Source organism: Atractosteus spatula, chromosome 26, assembly GCF_055471065.1.
Source record: "Atractosteus spatula isolate fAtrSpa1 chromosome 26, fAtrSpa1.hap1, whole genome shotgun sequence".
Taxonomy (NCBI): domain Eukaryota; kingdom Metazoa; phylum Chordata; class Actinopteri; order Semionotiformes; family Lepisosteidae; genus Atractosteus; species Atractosteus spatula.
In genome coordinates this window covers 2040546-2060918 of record NC_142731.1, presented here as the reverse complement: position 1 = coordinate 2060918, position 20373 = coordinate 2040546, and the positions used below count along the sequence as shown (strand labels likewise).

General features: G+C 39.7%; 1 protein-coding gene across 4 annotated transcripts in view; it reads right to left on the bottom strand.

Annotated features, from left to right (window-relative positions):
• Window positions 1-20373, bottom strand: part of kcnh6a (potassium voltage-gated channel, subfamily H (eag-related), member 6a) — a 77902-nt gene that overhangs the window by 10799 nt on the left and 46730 nt on the right. For 2 of the 4 annotated variants that reach the window (XM_088906252.1, XM_088906256.1), the window contains exons 7-9: window positions 9268-9714; window positions 2947-3346; window positions 2462-2661 (exon numbers count right to left, since the gene is read on the bottom strand). In XM_088906252.1, the coding sequence (XP_088762378.1) occupies window positions 2462-2661; window positions 2947-3346; window positions 9268-9714 (1047 nt within the window). The remainder of the gene's footprint in view (window positions 1-2461; window positions 2662-2946; window positions 3347-9267; window positions 9715-20373) is intronic. The other 2 variants (XM_088906253.1, XM_088906251.1) reach the window with 2 other exon arrangements.

Here is a 20373-nt window from a genome sequence, read left to right as displayed (position 1 = left end):
GATCGCTACTTGCAAATCAACTCATCAAACTGCTACAGCACTTGTACTGCAGCAGCACAGGGGCAAAGAAGCAAAGAGATGTAACGGTGACAAAGTGGTTAGTAGTCTGGACTCCCACCTGCAAAGTCGTGGGTTCAAGGCACAGATGGACATTGCTGATATACCCTTAGCTTACTGTCATAAATACTAGTATGCAAACAAGAAACGCAATTTGAATGTCTGTAAACTGTGTTGGAAATTGAGCCTTCGACTAATAATACTGCCTTTTTGCAGCTGCCTGGCCCGTCTCATAGGCTGAGGGATTTGAATGGACATCACATTTACAGTATGTTGTACTGTGGGAACCCCTGGCACAGCTGGTTAATGAACTGCCCTGGGCAATGATGTCCTGGCTATTATACCTCATGCTGATTTCTTGTCAGAAACCTGAGTCACCTCTGAAACCTTAAAACTGCTCCTTTCAGTGTGCAATTAATTTTTTAATGTGATCCCGAGCTCCATGGAAACATCCTCACTCCTCATCCCTGAGTAACACTGTGAACACATGCAGACAGCAATGTTTTCTGTTGCCAGTGTATTTGGCCTGAGGTCTATCATATTGGAAGTCATGGCCCTGCTAGATTTATTCACCCAATTATGTGGGATATTGAGTGTGCTGAGCAGTTGTTAAGTCTCTGCGTTGGCACTGCTGTGATGGACTTCTTTAACATGAAATTGACAACCCAGCTTGTTCAATTTGCTGTTTGGCTTTTAGCAGGTATTTGCCAGGACAATTTGAGTCACTGTAAGATGTGAGAGCTAGGAGGGTCTTTTCAATGCTTGAATGTGGCAGGCTGTGGATTTTCACTCAGATTTACTCTAGATCATTGTACGTTTACATGAGATTAATATATCATGTGAGAGTGACAGGGAGATAGTATTGGCTAGTGAGACCTGGACACTGGGAGTCAGAGATAGTGGAGTTGTCTATCAAGACGGTGTGGTCTAAGAGTCAAGACTAAGGGGTTGTTATAGAGCTACTCTGGGCAAATGGTTGGAGAAGTAGGACTAGCAGAGAATCTAGGACAAACAATATTGAACTCAGGGTCACACCACTTGGCTTTGTTTGTAAAATGGTGCATAAATATTTACAGAATAAAAGGAAAAACAGACATACATCTGTTAGTCGGTCAATTAGCCATTTTGGCAGTAGAACACACATGTGGCCATTAGGTTATCTAACCATCTTTTGGTCTTTGTTTTATCCTTTCAGTCTAAAACTAGAGCGAAAAGAAACATATCAGTGAAAATATCGGTTTTTAGTAAGAGGTAATAACTGGTCAGCTAACTTTGTCAGAAGTGCACAAGATCCATTGGCAATTAAAATGGGAAGTCACTGTAGTGTTTATACAGCAAAACATCTACAATACAAGAACGTATGCAGCTGTGGGATGATGTAATTACCCTACATCCATGAAGAAGAAATAAACTTGCCTAAATAATTTATATTTAATTATTTAAGTATAAACTGGCACCTATTTGGAGGAAATAACCAAACTGCATTTGCTGTCAGAGACAGTAAGGTCAAGTATATTGAAAGTAGGCAATCCCAGGTGTGAGAGGCAGTAATTTAGTGTAGAGGCTTGACCAAGACAATCCCAGGCAACATGTGAGTGTTTACAGACTCCTAGAGCTTAGGTAATAATACTATATTTCCCTGTCGTAGACAACAGTTAGAATATGAGCCGACAGAAATCCATCAGGTTATTATTTATTTTTATAGCCTTAGTGGAGAGCTGGACTACACCCCTACAGCAGAGGACCTGATGTGTAACAGAGTACCACTGTTCAGCTCGGAGAGCAGGGAAATACTTCATCTATACAGCACAAGTCAACAGATTTGAATAAACACTGCACAGGTCTATTTGCTCTGATTGTGCACCTCTATGCTCTGTTTAGGAAAAGATTGGGATTTCTATTCTATGTGATGCATTTTTGCACTGTTAAAATTTTACAGTTCATTGGCTGTAAGGCATCTTGGATAACACCATCAGATGAATACTAACAAGAAAGAAAAAAAAGACAACTGGTAGCAACGATGAAAAGAAAAACACATTCTACTAAGTCTTCTACTGCTACCATGCCATTGGTAGAAGCTACACTATTGACATGTGGCAACATGAATGCAGGTCTCTTCTCTATTCGTTGCCCTCTTCAGAGCTAGAACAGTGAATACTGACAGACAACTGTTCCTTAAATTTGATAGATTTATCATAATGACCAGAAACAATCTCTGCTTAACCTGGAAGAATAAACATGTCCACGTTGGCGATGCCTCCTCATGACCCTTTACCACAATCTGTATTTCAGTCACTTGCACCTCATATAGATTTTCCCTGGATGTATGGGGACCCTCAACTGTCCAGCCAGCTGTTCTGTTGGGCATATCTGGTCTGGGCCCTACTGCATCAAAAAGACTCACTGCATTCATGTCGATGCCATTGGTGTAGGACCAGGCGTGCTGGAAGTACTCCTCCAGGCGCTGGCGCAGGCCGCTGGGGATCTGGTGGAAACGGATGAACTCTTTGACCCGCAGCATCTGGGTGTGGTAGCGCGCTGTGCCCGAGTACAGCCTCTGGATGATGGCCGACACGTTCCCAAAAATACTAGCATACATCAAGGCTGCGGAGAGACAAGCAGTCAGGACAGGGCCACGGTTACATGTCTCAGCGCACAGCGTATCAACAGGTTCACATCTGCTCTACACAGTAACACATGTACAGCACACACCAACGTAGCAATCTGTACCGCTGTCCAAATAAATATCACGGATTGCACTATAAAACAAACCACACAATTAACACTCGCTTGTTAACACATGCCAGTTAACATAATGCACTGGAGATGAGACAAGAAGTGAGCAGAGAAAGAGAGAGAAGGATGCAGAGTGGGATAAGGAGGGCTTACAGCCAATGAGCATGACGCAGATAGAGAAGATCTTCTCCGAGTTGGTGTTGGGCGAGACGTTCCCAAAGCCCACGCTGGTCAGGCTGCTGAAGGTGAAGTAGAGTGCTGTCACATACTTGTCCTTGATGGTGGGGCCCGACCTCACGTCGCTGTCGTTGTAGTGTTTGCCAATCTGATCGGCCAGGTTGTCCAGCCAGCCGATCTTGTTGTCCATGTAAGGGCGCTCCACGTTGCCGATGGCATACCAGATGCAGGCCAGCCAGTGGGCGATGAGGGCGAAGGTGCACATGAGCAGGAACAGCACCGCTGCGCCGTACTCTGAGTAGCGGTCCAGCTTCCGCGCCACGCGCACCAATCGCAGCAGCCGGGCCGTCTTCAGGAGGCCAATCAGAGTGGTGGTCTGGGAAGGAAGGGGGAAGGAAATGGAGAGCAACCAAGACACTGAGTGGAAAGCAGTACCTGCAGCAGCTCACCTACAGAGACAGTTAGAAGGCAGTTAACTACATTGACACCCCCTCCTTGCCATTCCTCTGGACAAGTTTCTGATGCTTTCCCTTGACCTCAGGAATGGTAAATAATGTACTATGTGAAAAATAAAATGTAGAGACTAAAGGACTGCACCAGTAGAAAGGAAACCTTCACAGAAAAATGGAAAAATATTGACCTAGCAGTAGTTAATTGCCTCATAACTATACTTTTAAGTCAAGAAACAATGTTTAATGTTACAATCCTGATAGACTACTTTGTATCACTAAATAATTATTAATAATGATGTAGTTCATTTAATTACATATTTAATACCTATATTTGTTTCCTTAACATCGGTAAAATGCAACAAAATCCTGTGCCTTTGTCCTGTTTGTGGTGATCCAGTGAGTATTATCATCAAGGTCAGTACTGTAAAATCAGACAACTTAATTTTACTGCAGTTAAGTAGGAGAGAAAATACAATTCAACCAGCCGAAGAAGCCTAAAAGTTGTTTCTTTTCTTCTCTCTTCAGCATGGAATAAACCTTTACTTGTTCCTAATCAACCAGCTCTGAAACAGCAAGGAAATGTGTCTGTAAAGGAAACAGCTTGCAACACTTAGTTTCCTACTGAATAGAATGGGCCTTGCTAGTGCAATTAAATGGTGGTTCTTAAGCTACATTCATAGGTCTTAAAATTCAAGGACCAAATCACTGCCATCATTTGCCAATATATATTATCAGGAATATATTATTATCAAATAAAGGCTTTTGTGATTAAATAGCCATTCATATTTTTTGGTTCACCATGCTTTTACACAGGACATGGAATGATGAAAAATCCTGGGAAATTTTCTCCTTAAAGACCACTTTAATTTAATGACCATTAGAACAATTAATATTAGTAGATTTTTTTCACTCCACCCAAGTAAAAATGACATTTCTGCTTTTTAAATTTTATTTTTTAATCACCAAAGTACTTTTTGTTAAGCCCATAGAATTGAGGTGTATGTTCTTCGTGCTCAGGGGAACCTGGATGATAGTGCTGAACCAACAGCGGTTCTCCCTGAGCAGAGTTAGAGCCACTCAGTGGGTCCAAACTGACATTTCTGAGTACTACGGAATTTCTAATCCCTGTTTGGGATTTAGATTATAGACAAGGAGAGCTCAAAAGCCTTTTACCCAGGGGTGACTGATGAGTTTTAATGTCTCAGTAGCTCTAGGAAGACAACATTCAGCATCAGTGCTCACAAAGCACTTAGATCAACGCAGGTAATCAGATTACAGATACAGAGCACTAGATACAGTGATGGAAAGATTATGAGTGAGCCATCTTTTCAGAACCCTGAAAGATATTGTAAAAGTAAATCAATGGAAATAATTTAAGCTTACAAGGAAACAAGGATCACAGGCACATTTAGGAACAAATCAGGAGGCACTTTCTTACACAAAGAGTCATAAGTATCTGGAACAAAATGCTAGGCCACTTTATTGAAGAGGTTTCCAGCAAAGAACACTATCTTGGATTAGTAGCTTGAATGAGCTACTAATACCCAAAAAAGAAGTGTTTTCTTTTTGGTTGTCATCTCTTTTTCTTATGCTCTTATATAAGATTGTATTCTTACTGACACTGTGATCTTATATATAAAAACAGTTTTTAATTATTTTCTTAGGAAAACAAAGGCATAGCTGTGAAAAAGAACAGGCAGGCAAATGCTGATCTGTACAATTTCAGCACATTTCCTTTGTTGTGTGGTCTTTCTGAGCTTTGATCTGAGCCTGTGTTTGGGGGAAGTCTGATAAGATGAGTCAGAGTTGGGAAAGAGTTTTATCAGGCGGTCTTTAATCCCTTTATCTGTTCTACCTGCCAATCACAGATGACAAGGCGCAGATAAACCAGCACTGCTGATCTGCTAGGCCCAAACCTATCTTCCCTATGGGATCCATCCTCTCCTTGAATTAGTCACTAGGAAGAAGGGACCTGTCAATAACCACCCAGTACAGTCACAGGCTGCCTCACAAAAAAGCAGAGCTTTTATCTCACATAACCAGCAAAGATTTTAACTCGCAAGTATAACTCACATTTCTCACATCTACTATAGTATAACAGGAGAAAAGAACGTTGTCATCATGTTGTGATGATTATAATAACAATAATAATGATAATGACAGTCTATGGCTGCCTTGTGGAAATATTTTTTAATGAATTAACCCCTGTTTTAATGAAATAATTTTAATAATAATCTAAAGTCATTAAAGAAGAAATGCAAAAGATTTCAACTAATTCTTACAACTAAAACAATAATAGACTCTCATATCTGTATTAAAGATAAAAACATAAAAGATAACATAAAAGCACCTCATTTTTATGTCATCAACCCAATGCTGCTATTCAAAAACTTTTATTTTTAAAGATACTAATAAATTACCACCAGGACTGCTAACTGAGATGGAGAGGTCAGCAGTTAGGTACACAGATACTTTGAAAAGTAGGCCCTTTTACAGATATGCAGCCCTCCTGTAGCTGCTCAAAGTGAATGTTGGCTGGATTTTTAACAAAATTATGCAAAACATAGAACTCTGCAACAACAATAATAAGACAAATTAATATCTAAATAAATTCACAACATTCCCAAAAAATATATAGAACGCAAAATGTGCTCTCTGACTGTGAGGCGGAGTAGAGGCAGAATGAGTTCTCATAGTGAAAGTCTAGTTTCAGTGAAAGATAATTTCTCACTGAGGGAAGACTGGAGAGCTGTTCTCCCTGATGAGTATTCTGTTCTGTATTTAAATGTGTCTTTGTCTCATTATGTTCAAATCCTGTTGAGATCAAATGTTTGCATCATAGTGTTTTCAGATACTAAAATGCTCGTTTTCTGCTGCTCCTTGGTCTTGTACACTTCCAGATTTTAAATATCAAGTAACAAAGACAAAAGACATCCCTAAAAATAAAAAAAAACACTTCAACATACAAACTTTGCAGTGCCCTTTGAGGTTGACTTGTTCTACAAACCATACCAGTCACAGTACACTGGGGAGAGCTTTAATATCAAGACTAACCACACTTCCAAGTTCAGGGAATGCAGCTAAAAAATGGGTTTGGGAATTTACTGAGTGCTTGGCACAGAAGCATTTGAGCTCTGTATGACAGGGCCTTTCTGTCTCCCCAATGTAAAGGAATGCAGTGCCAGGCGTGCCAGTGTAATCTCAGCTGTATGAAATAACAGGCTGGGCTGTGGGAAACAGTTTTGGTCCCCTAGAGCAAGGTAATGGCTCTCCTGTTCATCACAGCCTTAATAAAGACAGAAAATAAAGAACCAGAATGCTCACTCCCACAGGCTTTGATACACACATCCAAACACAGACTCAAAACACACACTCATACAGAGGCTCAGGATTTTATTTTCGCACTTGTGAGGACCTCAACTGGACACTCATTTCACTTTAGAGTTTTGCCATTTTAAGAATTTCAAAGAAGACAATGTGTCTACAACAGGAATTTGTGTTATGAAAACCTCACTGGTTCTTATATCACCAGTTTCGCATTTAATGTCTCGAAATTTTTTTTTCACAATGTCTGGTCCTCACAAATATACCATCTGCATCTAAAAGTTTAGACACGTACATGCACATTCAACCCATCTTTCGTCTATATACAGACTAAGCAGAAACAAATAGGGTGCTATTCACAGTTCATAAACACCAGTCTATAACGCATTTATAGTCTATAATGAATCTATACTTGTTTTCGATGAAAGCAACAGCTGTCAGCTGTAAAAGAATGCACTGTACTTATGTATAACTCATCTAAAACAAAATGTTCTTACTGTATACTCTTTAAGCACACTTTTAGAATAGCACGTACATAACTGAATAGAATTTAACTTCGTAAAGCAACACATTGTATTTTAGTGTTTTAGCACACCTTCTACCACTGAGACATTAAGTTAGCACGCTCAGTAGTCACTCTCACTTTAACAGAAGCCTTTAACAGCAGGGAATGGAGAAACGAGATAACCGCTGGCCCTGGGAATCCACAGCCCTGCAGATGTGAAGTGTAACCTGAAGTCCTCAACAGTTACAGTTGACTCCATTAGATACTAAGAGCTCTGGGGGAAGTGCATGGATTCCAGAAGTGTGACAATCAGTGTGGATATCAATTAGTGCTCTTTAAAAATAATAATTATTATTATTCACTATTATACAGAACTTTGAACATAATGTAGCACACACCCTTCCCAAAGAAAGAGATCTAAAAACTTCAACTGACATGAGTTATGCTGGACAAAATGAAAATAATTCTTGTCCTGCATGCAATGAGTGTGAAGCATGAAAGTCTGCATGATTATTCCTCAGCACTGCTCTTGGGGACTGGTATCCAGCGGATTTTATGGTTTTATAAGGTTATCTGTTTTAGAACTTGGAAAAACAAAGCTATAAAGAGAAAAAAATGTTTGGTTAAATAAGCAGTAAATTAGGAACGATGAATATCAAATGACCATATGGCCCCTGAGACCCAGAGCTGAGGAACACCGATCTACGCAGAACAACGAATTGAATGTAAATTTAACCTCCAGTCATTTAATCTTGGTTGTCATCTGCTGAGCGGATAAAAGCAATGTACCTTGTTTCTGTTGGTCTGAAATTAATTCAAGTAATTTGTCTTATGGAGACCTGATACATATAAATGTTAGCAACAACATGTTATAAGATGTCATTTTGTTTAAGAAAAGTCCATAAACAATTTTAGTATACTAGTCTTATAACACAGACTAAAAGGGCTCTTATAAACCCCATAAATGCATTATACGTGCCAACTACGCAGGATGCCAACTTCTGTTAATATCATCTATTTTAAAAATAGACGAGTCTTCAGAATCCATTAACATTTCAATAACATCTGTTAAGATCAGAACTCAGTTATTTCATAATGATAAGTCAAATTGTAAGAAGAGTTGCACCCATGATGATGATGGCAGTGCAATAGATTTGTGTTTCCAGTGGGAACATTTTAAATTTGATTTGTTCTTCATGGGATGCGATGTACATTGACCACACTGAGCATATCGATGCAGGCTGACGGAGAAGGTTTTACAGAACATTAAAACTAGCAGGCCTTCTGATCTGTAGGTAACACTATGTTTTGTAGAAGCTCACTGGGTTTTTCTGAGCACTTTAAGTTACCACTTCATGGAAATTCTTTTTTTTTTGTCTTGCAAAACCAAAACAGGCACCTGGATGGGCGACCTCCTGGGTTGCTGCTGGAAGAGGTGTCAGTGGGGCCAGTAGGGGGCGCTCACCCTGCAGTCTGTGTGAGTCCTAATGCTCCAGTATAGTGAGTGACAGGGACACTATACTGTAAAATAGGAGCTGTCCTTTGCATGAGATGTAAAACCAAGGTCCTGACACTCCATGCTCATGAAAAATCCCAGGGTATTACTCAGGTGTCTTGGCAAATTTCCCCCTGGCTTTTACCAACCAAGTCTCCTAATAACCCCCATCTCTGAACTGGCTTCATCACTCTGCTTTCCTCCCCACTATAGCTGCCGTTGCATCATCCAGGTGGGGCTGCACACTGGTGGTGGTGGAGGGGATCCCCCATTACCTGTCCAGTGCTTTGAGTGGAGTGTCCAGTAAAGCACTGTATAAGTTTAAGGAATTAATATTATCAGCCTGAGTGAGGCTACAGATTCACTCTGCACAGAAAACGAAGAAAGGGAAATGAATTAAGCAGGCAGAACAGAATGATATACTTAAGTATTCTGGCGTCTTTTAAATCCGGAAGTGCCTGGGGGACCCTGCCCCATGACCAGACGCCCACCCCCCGCTCCCCCACCCATGCTCGGAGTACCTCGTCGGAGCCGGACCTGAAGATGAGCAGGTCGAAGGGGATGGCGGCCACGATGTCGATGAGGAACCAGCCCTTGAAGTAGTGCACTGCGATGCGGCCTGGGTGGCTCACCACCTCGTCGTTGTGGTTGACGTAGGTGGTGCGGAAGTTGATGAGGATGTCGATGATGAACATGATGTCCACGATGAGGTCCACCACGTTGAGGGGGTTGCAGATGTAGCCGCAGCTCCGGCGGCGCTCCTCTTCTTGCTCGTTGAGGAGGAAGGCGGCTGAGTAGGGGGTGAAGACCGCCGTGTAGATGACCAACAGAAGGATGAGCCAGTCCCACACGGCCTTGAACGGGCTGTAGTGCAGAATGGTCCACTTGTGGATGCGAGGTGCCTGGAGCTTGTACTCCGGGAGGACGTCTGCGCCCAGGGACAGGACCTGTGCGAAGAGAAGCCAGGTCTAGTGCAAATGATCAAATCACTCCTTTCCTGGAGTCTCTGCACTGGCATCCTGTCAGGTTTCGTGTTGACTTCAAAATCCTCATGCTTACCTATAAGGCTCTGCATGGCTTGGAACCTCAGTATCTGTCTAATCTACTATAGTCCTACTCCCTACCTTGCAAGCTTTGGTCTTCTAATTGTGGTCTCCTATCTGTACCCCAAGGCTGTCTACACTCTAGTGGTGACAGGGCCTTCTCCTGTTATGCCCCAAAGCTCTGGAACTCTATCCCTAAGGATATGAGAGAGTCAACTCTCTAAACTCCTTGAAATCCAGACTCAAAACCTTTTTTAGAAGAGACTTTCCTTACCTGGTTCTGTTCTTTACTCCTCTGCTCCTACTGTATTCAGTACCCCCATCTACTGTCTCCTCTCACTGTGTATTCTCATCATGCAGATTCTGTGCATTTGTTTTCTTGTTGTTGTAATACAGTTCCAGGGCAGTAGATTTCACATTATATAGTGTATATATACATCATTAAATGTTTTCATTTTGACAATCTTTGAGCATCATGTTGAGATGCCCTGTTGCAGGAGAAATAAAAGCATTGCCTTTGAAAAAGTGGTCACACTGATGCACATCACAAACTATTCCATCATGAGAAAAATACTATAATGAAAAGAAAGCACAGTGGGATAGTGAAAGATACTTTAGCAAAGTAAACACACTTTTTAAACATGGTAAAACTAAAAAAAATATATTAACATTACTAAATAAACTACAGTAAACATTCATAGGATACAGAGCACTTTATGACAATGTTCTCCAACAGTGACTCTTGTAAATATATTGAAGAGAAGTAATTTTAAAAACAATTTGAATATGGGAGAAAAAATGCCTTTCGAGAATGGAGTCAAATGAAATAGTTAGCATACAGTGCAGCTGGGGAAAGGCACACATGACTGCTCAAGGCTTTTAGAAAAAAGCAATATCAGCAATGAAATTAATTGCGTATGCACAGAACTGACATCAGCTGTTTGCTATTGACTTCAATTAACAGCTAGCTGCATACTGTATGTTAGATTTATTTCACACACCAAATCATTTCTGAAGCAGGTTTTCTAATAATATCTCGCTGTGCATCACAGGTGAACTGAACAGAATGATAAAAGAGAATGATCAGACCCAATGGGCCAAATGGGCTCCTGTCATTTGGAATCTTTCCAGTACTCATATAATCTTCCCAATTAAACTGGAACCACAGGGTTCAAAGTAAATCCCAGAACATTGTAGTCCCAGATATGTTCAAAAGAAAGTTTTTTTTTATTTGCGACAGTACAACAATTGGTATGAAGAAAAAATGTCTCAGCTTTATATAGAACTGAGTCTTACTTATTAAACCGTCCAAGACACTAAGCTCTAACAAACCTCAATTCCCAGAAACTTACTGTGCTGCCAAAGGTACTGTCAACATGCGCAACACTGCCAGGAGTTCAGACACGACCTGAGTGTAGGTGTCTCAATCACTCAGTATATGTGAAGCAATGAGCACACATGGGATCTGCCAACACAGTACTGTATGTGCGCTCACAATGGAGAAGCCAGAGATATGGGGCTGATCAATGGTCATAATGATCTGACATCAGCCACTAGCAGAAATCTCTGTGATTTCTCAAGCTACTTTTTTATTCATATGTGTTTTAGATCATAACTTGACATTTCATGGGGGCAGCACGTTGGCACAGTGGTGCTGGGGCCCTGTGCACAATTCCAGATCTGGGGGTGCTGTCTGTGTGGAGTTTGTTTGTTCTCCCCATGTTGCCATGGTTTTCTTCCCACACCCCCCAAAAAATACTAATGGGCTAATTGCCTTCTGGGAAAACTGGCCCTGGTGTGAGTGTATGAGTGTCTGTATTTGTTTTCCCTGTCAAGGGTTAATCCTGCCTTAAATTGCCCCCCCTGGGGATGAATGAAGTATTTGGAATTGAATTGGTGCCCATTGCTTTCCACGATAGGCTCCAGCTCCCCCACAGCCCTGTATTAGAGGAAGCAGTTAAAACATGGATGGATAGATGGAGGATCTGATAACTTTGTCCCACGAACAAAATGAGTTCATAAGAAAAGTTAATGATGTGAGCAATTACTTCAGCTCAGCAGAACTCCTTCTTCTCCCTTCCATCACACTAGGGGCATGGCCAGAACTGGCACAGGGTGGGTACATGCTCATTCAAGCGTGTCCGCAGGGCCTCCCATTCAGTCTGAAGAACAGCTCTTGTATCTCCAGCTTTCATTTTTACACTGGAGAAAGCCTACAGGAATATCAGTAGAAACTGAAATGACAGATATGGTTAAAAACTGCATTTTTATCAACGTGTTGGGGCACCTGCACTACAAGAGAAAATGCCTACTGTATATTCATCTATTCTTTAAAAAAATATTTATTATCTAATTTTAAAATTAATGAAAAGATTATGTTACTTCACTCTGTCCTCATAACTCATATTGTTAAGAACAACAAATCCTAAATCTTGGAAAGAAATATGCCGAGCTATTTTAGCTTTTTTAATATCTTTCCAAAAAAAATCACAAATATAAATTATTTTTATTAGTTTTCAGTTAAGAAAAGAATGTACAGCAACTTATATTAGTTCATAACTGGCATTCAAGCAGTGATTTTGTGTCAGTATTTCAGTTTGCATTACAGATTTGAAACAGTTCTCCTGGAACTAGGGCAATAGCTATTTGCTACAGTATGTCAAATTTTCATGTTAAAATGATTTAATTTTAAGTGTAATAAATATTTTTATCTACCTACTTCAAATTGCAATTGCCTGTTTTTATCAGTGAAATGATTCAGAAATGATTCTTTGGAAATCGTTTAGACTTTGGTGGAAGCAGGGCCCCCAATTCTCTCTCTTTGTTCACAGGTCTCAGTGGAGACTCACTGCCCTTTACATTCAGAGCAGAAACTGTCCTGATGGATGGGGATTTTGAGGATGCAAGATAATGTTTTCCTGTGACCACAGTTTGGTTTCAGTTTGTCAGGACTGACACTGATTCATCACACAGGGTGAAAGTCCTAATGCCAAGGTTTTATACATCCAGGTCATCTCACAAAGCTGATGCAAATGTAGGAGCAGATATTTGTGTGAAGAGGCTATCTTGATACCCTGCTTTTCAACATCTATACACACCGGTTCCACCAGAGAGCCTGGGATCCTCATAAAAAGATAGAAAGGCAGTTTAAAGGCTTAGCAGGAAACCAGATAAGTGTTGTACAGACTGGCAGTTGATGTCTGCTGAGCAACAATTCTCTAGTCACATAGAAGAAAATTCTGTGATACTGTGAAGAGGCTTAAAAATTCAGTTCTCACCGTCACAAAGTCACTTTAAAAATCCTGTCCAGGAGGTATCTACTTAAATGTCATATCACCCTGCAACTCACAACTGATAACTCACTGAAACTAAGCAGGTGTGAGCCTGGCCGGTACCTGGGAAAAGCTAAGGTTGCTGCTGGAAGAGGTGTAAGTGGGGCCAGTAGGGGGTGCTCACCCTGTGGTCTGGGTGGGTCCTAATGCCCCAGTATAGGGACAGGGAAATTAGTTGTCCCCATTACCTGTAAAGTGCTCTGAGTGTAGTGTCCAGAAAAGCGCTATATACTGTAAGTGTAAGCAATTATTATTATTAAATCCCATTAATGATTTCCAAACTGGTTGTATATATTACCATCCTGCATCCTGGAATTGTAACTATCTTCATTTACATCTGAAATCTGAATTATCTTTAATTTCATTCTCCTCCTGAACAGTGCTTTTCCTAGACGCAAAGGAGTTATCTGCTCAATTGGAATGCAACTAACCTTGGCCTGATCTGCAGCACTTCGTCAGTTTATTAATTAATGTATAGCACATACAATAGCCTCACCTCCTGTATTCACATGGGGTAAGTAATGTCTGTTTGCACCTGTGAGGAGATACCTGACAGAAATGCCCATTATCACGATTATTGATTTTTCTTTCATTCAAAATGCCAGCACAGGCAAGTAGATAGAATATCATCAAAATTTCTTCCACTGATATACAGGTATCCTAACACCATATTTCAAGTTCAGATATATTTTTTAGCTCAGTTTATTTGGTTAACTTTTGTAGTTTATCTGCATTTAAACATATTGGTTGTTATTTTTTTTATATTTTTGAATCTTACTGCTACTTGCTTCTATTCCATATTCCTGCTCAGCTGCAGTGTTCATTGCAGGATCTCTATCATAAAAATCAATTTTTATGACAGTTCTTTTAGCTACTCAGAGTAGTTAAGCCCAGGAACATATCCGGTTGCTTTTCTCTAGACTCTTTCTAGAATACCTAGAGCATGAGAATAATGTGTACTTGGCATTTGAAAACAGTTCTGGATTGCATTGGGTAGTGCACTGCACAATTTTAACATAACATCACTCGATGCAAATTCTAGACTTTAAACTATGTATTCTGACATTCAGTTTGCCTTATTTATTGCTTCCCTATATTTTCTACAAGATAAAATGATAGATTAAAACCAACAGCAATGCCTTTTTAATAGTTCAAGTGGGTAGCTGCGTCAGCATGCAAAGGCTGCAAGGCAAGAGGTAAAAAGTTTATTCCTGCTGAAAAGCGAAGAAAGGAAACAACGTTTCGGCTGTGGAGGCTTCTTCGCTCATGCCCAAGGAAGGCTCCACAGCCGAAACGTTCCGTTTCCTTTCTTGCCTTTTTAATAGACAGCTTCATTAAGCCCACTGTTTCCTCATTCATGTTTCTTTTTCTTCTCCTTGTATGAAACACTCAACTAGTGTCTATATTACACCTTAATTACATTTCAGCTGACAGGTGCTTACCCAGTCCAGAATATTCAGAAATTGTTTTGAATTTCCTTCGCAGCTTCCATATTTTCTGATTCTCCTCATTCAGTATAATCTGCTAAGCTGACTAGTTTACTACCTTCTCATGAATCTAGTATGATAATTAAATTAAAAAGAACATTTGACTGAAAACAGAGCCCTGTGGTACTGATTATGTCACCTTAATTTAAGCATTCACCATTTATCTGTTTTCTACTCATTTGCCAACTCTTGATCTAAAGACATGCATTACCTTAAATGCCTACCAACAGCTATTTGATGATTATTTTTCATCTATAGCCTTCTGAAAGTATACATATGCCATGTCACGTGCACTGTCTGTCTCCATCACAGCTGTTGCTCATCCAAAGAACTCTAACAAAATAATTAAACAGCATCTAAGAGAGCAGGTTACAGTTAGTTAATTACAGGTTTAAAGTTATTTAATTAACAGAAGGCCCTTCGGTTCAATAGGATTAAGACTGGAGACCCCTGCTCCCCACTGAACATTATGCATTTATACTGTGCTATTTTATACAATGCTATGTATAAGATAGCATTATGCCACAATACTGCTGCCCTAAGGACACAAGTAAGACAATAAACAGTGTTATCAGGCTGTGCTCTTCAGTCTGACGGATAAGTGCAACTGTACACTAGCTTTTAAATTAGATTGATCCTTTCTCTTTCATATGTATGGTAAAGTCATTCTGGCCTTTTCAGCACAGCCTAAAGTATAAATCAGTGTACATCACAAAACTCTTCAACTCTGTGGTGAAATTACACAGAAAGAGCCAAGGGCACAACCACTGGAGCGCTGAGGTCAGGACTGACATTTCTCCTTCGGTGTGTTTCATGAGGGCTACATTCTCTGAAATAAACCGACAATGCAAAACAACCTGCACATGGTTTAGAAAAGATATAATTTTGGCAACCCTGCACTAAATATTGGTTACAGAGTTAAGTACCTTGCACAGGCATTCCCTTCGAATGACATTACAGTTTCCTGAATTAGGTACAGTACGCATTTTCTAAAGTGAATATCTTTCATCAAAACTTGAATGCTTTCATGGGTGAAAGGCTAAATATTAGAAAATGTTGCAAAGAAAAGTAAAAAATAAGTTGATTGTGTAAGTATCACCACCTTCTCTATGGTAAACCTAAATTACCACAGGTACACACAATTACTTTGACACACAAGTCACACAATTCATTGAATGTCCTCTGCCTGTGCTCATATGAATTTGAATGTATATACCCGTCTCTGGCAAGTGGTGAAAATCCATCTATGTTACCCAGAAAACTCAACAGAACTTGAGAAAATATGCAAAGAAGTACAGGCGCAACTCACACAGAAAAGACTCATGTGTATAATTGCTGCCTATGGTACTGCCACCAAGTATAGACTCTCGCACGTCAAACAATGCATTTTGAGCTACCCTCTTTCCAGATGTGATTTCTCATATAAAAAATGCAATTAATACACATGAGTGACATGGGGCATATAAAAATGATATAGTTATTTTAAACAACAAAATTGCAGATTTATGCATTTATGGAAAAATTCTTTAACAGTATCTGTAGATCTTTTCCTGACTGCAACTCCAGAGAGATTTATCAAATTTACACTGACAAAGTGCTGCAAGGCCTCTCATGCAAGAAGCCTTTCACTGATCCAAAAACGCTACGAACACTGCAGGTCATCAGGGGATCGTGATGCTTTCTGTCGAATACACGTTTACTTCTTTCCATTGTCAATCTCCAGCTCCTAACAAAGGATTTTATTGTCTCACTCAGAATGGCTATTCAGCTCAGAAGGTCAAACTCACTACTTCACAGACACGACCAGAGAAGTAAATGGAGATTATGTGCAGTCCTCAGAGGCTGACCTCTCTTGCACATGATCTTGTGTTTAATCCTGAAGAAAGGATGGCCAAAAAGTTGTTTTCAATTTACATCAGAGAAGATAGTGCTTATGCAGCATAGTTCTCTAAATGATTACATTAAGCACTTTCATGACATTACTGCAAATTATATACATAGCATAAAATATACACTGTAATGTACAGTACATGTACAGTAATTCAGCTCTCACTGTTATTACATCCCCTACTGCACATGCAGAAATCCAACAAAGAATTCAGCAGGTAAAATCCTTTTGAGATTCTTATCAGCTACTGTACATCCTCCATGTGAGAAGGAACAAAAATGATGATTTCTTAAAGACTGACTCCCTAGTTCATGTAGGACATTTTCGCTTCTTGCAGGCCTCCGGAGTATCTAGTCATGCAATGGTAGTTCGAATCTTTCAGTCGATATACTACAAATCAGCACTACTCATCCAGTTAAGTGGTCCTCAGTTGTGCAGAAATGTTCCTCTACTGTCTATGACAGAGCTCTGAATCTGGCCCATTAAGTTTGCCCTTTTTGGCAAAATACCAGAATGCTCTTCACTGGTGTTGTAACACCAGGATCTACAGTAGACTTCAAACAGCTGGTTCTCACTGAACCAAATGAAGACTGAAGGACTCTCTGGCTGAAAACACTGAAGAGCAGGAATGCATTAAAAAATTGCTGTGCTGTTACTGTTTCTGAAAAAGCAAAAACAAGTTGCTCATTTGCATGTACAAGAAAAACAACACTGAATGGATACGCTGTATGAGAAATCCATTAAAACAAAAGTTCCTTAAAAAAAACTCAGTATTGAAACTTTAATTCATAATGACTGAATTGTAAATTTGCTCGAAAAAAATAACTGGCAGCATTTTTTCTGAAACATCATCACTCTGACACTAAACAATCAATCAGCCTTAATTAGCGGAGACAGAGCACTGAGTGCCTGAGTGTTACTAATGGCACAGAAAGAGCCATCGCACATTGTGATTAAATAACTCCTCCAGCAGGGCTACTGTCATTCAAACAGAGAAAAATAAATGAAAGCTTCTTACAAGGTAGTTACGGCTGCACTGACTCTAAAATGACTTCAAAATTATGTTGACACTGAAATGCAAAATGAGTTTCTTTAAATATATTGTATATACAGGTACAGTACCACTGTTTGTTTTATCCAGGACCTGTTCTGATTTGGTGCTGAAAGATTTTATTGATGTCAGTCTGCATCAGATAAAATGCATTGTCAAGTTCTTGTAATATTGTGTGATTGCAGCACAGAGACGTGCATTGTTACAATTACGATTGTTGTCACCCCAGAGTCACACCCTCTGACTATGACAGAAAATACAGAGAGTAAGTCAAAAAAACAAAACTCCCCCAAAAAATAGAAGAAAAATTCAATGTTTTGGCAGTGGTGCTGTCATTGCATACACCCGAAGAGGCTCTGCGGTAGAGATGTGTTGGATCTGATTTCTCTTTACTTTTCAATTTGGCATTAATGCTCAAACACTGATACAGCTCTGTACTCAAGGCTTTTTTACTATTACTACTGAAAGCACTGATGCTACTGGTGCTACTTACTGGTGCTGCTACAACAGCTGTTATAGCTACTACTTGCTACTGCTGCTCCTACTATGACTGACAGTACTGATACTAGCATTAATACTGCCACTAGTACTTCTTGGTACTTCTTCATTGACAGCACTGTTACTACTGTTGCAGCTGTTAGTGACATTAGTACTAATCCTGCCACTGTTACTGCTAACAATATGTAGAAGCAGCTTGCATTTCCTATTTAACATACTTTCTCAGTTCAAGCTTAATTCCTCTTTTCCTGTGAGAACACAGTGACAAAGGCATTGCTTCACTGACCTCCTACATTAGAACTCAATTAATCTCTTCCTTTGAAAATCGCAGGTCGACGACACGTGAAACAGCCCAAAGTGACAATAACGTACTGACCGGCAGCATAATCAAAGCCTCCATCTCGGCTCTCTGGAACATCTCAACACCTTCAGCAGCAGGTTTTTCACAGACTGAAGGAATCTGTCAGCTGGGTCGCCGATGACTCTGTTCTGACTCTTTCTATCAGAAGGTCTTCTTCATAGCAGGTGGTGGTACTCCGATTGCCAAATTAGCTTTGTGATTTCCTGAGTTGGTCACCACTATAACAATACCCAGGCAGAGCTAATGACTAAACTTCCTAAGAGAGCAGAGAGGTCTGCTTTCATGCCCACTTCCTAACAGACTACCCTTGCAAACAGCCACATTTCAGCTTTTATAGGGCTCTACCATTTACCTGTCATATCACATGATCAGTCTACTCTGCCAATGACTGGAGAGGTGGCAGTCCTTTTAAAGAACCTGGAGGTGAGAAAACTTAGTCCAACAGTAACCAAAACCTTGAATGTACTTCTTGATCACAAAATTAAAAATCAGGTATAGAAAAGTTTTTTTTTAAAAAAAACTACAATGAATATTATAGCAATAAATATTATACTTCTGAGACTTCCAGATAAGAAAAAATAGTTTATAGTTCTCAAAACTGATTTGTTTCTGAAACTAGAAAACTAAATATACAAACTGTCCTCAATAGTGACTTTCTATAAATTTGTCTAAACCACAGGTTAGATCACTAAATGGCATTCATGATCTGGTCATCCAATAATAGGACTTAATTTCAACAGTTTTCACTGAATTCCTTAAACAGATTTATTTTTTTCCCTGTTACTAAAACAGGCTACCCTTGGGTTAGAAATCAAAATATACAAAGAATTAGTTACTGAACATTTCCCTTGCGCAAAGTTCCTATTACTTTTCATAGAATTTCCCAAGCTTGAAATGCCACTCAGCGACTCACAGAGTAAAGTCCCAAGCCACAAGTCCCGTTTTTGAAGACCGTGCCATCAGCTACCATTAACCATTTGCATAGAAGCTGCTTTGGGTGTTCATCCTTCCTGGACAAAATGTGCTCTTCAAAGTCTTTCCCCTGAGCTTTGTAAGACTGATTGTTTCCAAGGTAACAAAGCAGCTCATAAATGAGACGTCTGATTTCCTGGTGAACTGCTGGATGGCCAGGAGAGACTGGGACTTTCTTTTTCATGGGTGTGAGCCAGAAAAAAATCAAAGCACTTCAAGAGAAAGTGAAAAAGCACGACTCCAGTGTTGTTTCAAGAGTGCAATGCACAAGGTGCCATCGGTTACATTTTTAATGGATGGCAGCCAAAAGATGCCAGGGATGAACAGATTGTGACAAAACAACAGATGAAAAAACATCACCACAGGTCTTCTTATATGAAGAGAACATCCATTTTGGTGCCTGGAGTCTTGCAAATCAATACGAAGCTCTGATTGCTTTAAAAGATGGACACCTTGACTGAGAATCCTGCAAGCTAGAGAGCTTATTAAGTTAAAGGCTGGATACATTAATTAATGAGCTATAAATACAGACACCGAGGTTTATAAATGAGCATTATCACCGTATCCACACTTCATTAAGGCTCGCTTAATTTATAAAACTCATTAACTACTATTAATGAGCAGTTTCAAAACATGCATCCAAGGGATGTCAAAATATTTTCGTTCTAAAATACGATTTTTTTCTCACTCTGGACAGTCCTTTATTGATACATCAATCTTCATTTAATAAGATAGCCACTGACGAAAATTTCATTTGACCCCAATTAAAATTAATTTTAGGTTTTCGATCTACTTTAATTTCGTATTTGTTAGATGTATTTATACAAAAATTATGAAGTGAATTAATAAATCTACATATATAACCTTCAAAATAATATTTATATTAATTAAATTAGTATAGTTTAACAAGCATCCAAAATAGTCCACAGTAGCTACCACCTAAATTCAAAATATTCCTGCCACTGACAAACAGCTCTACTAGGCTCATTCCCCCT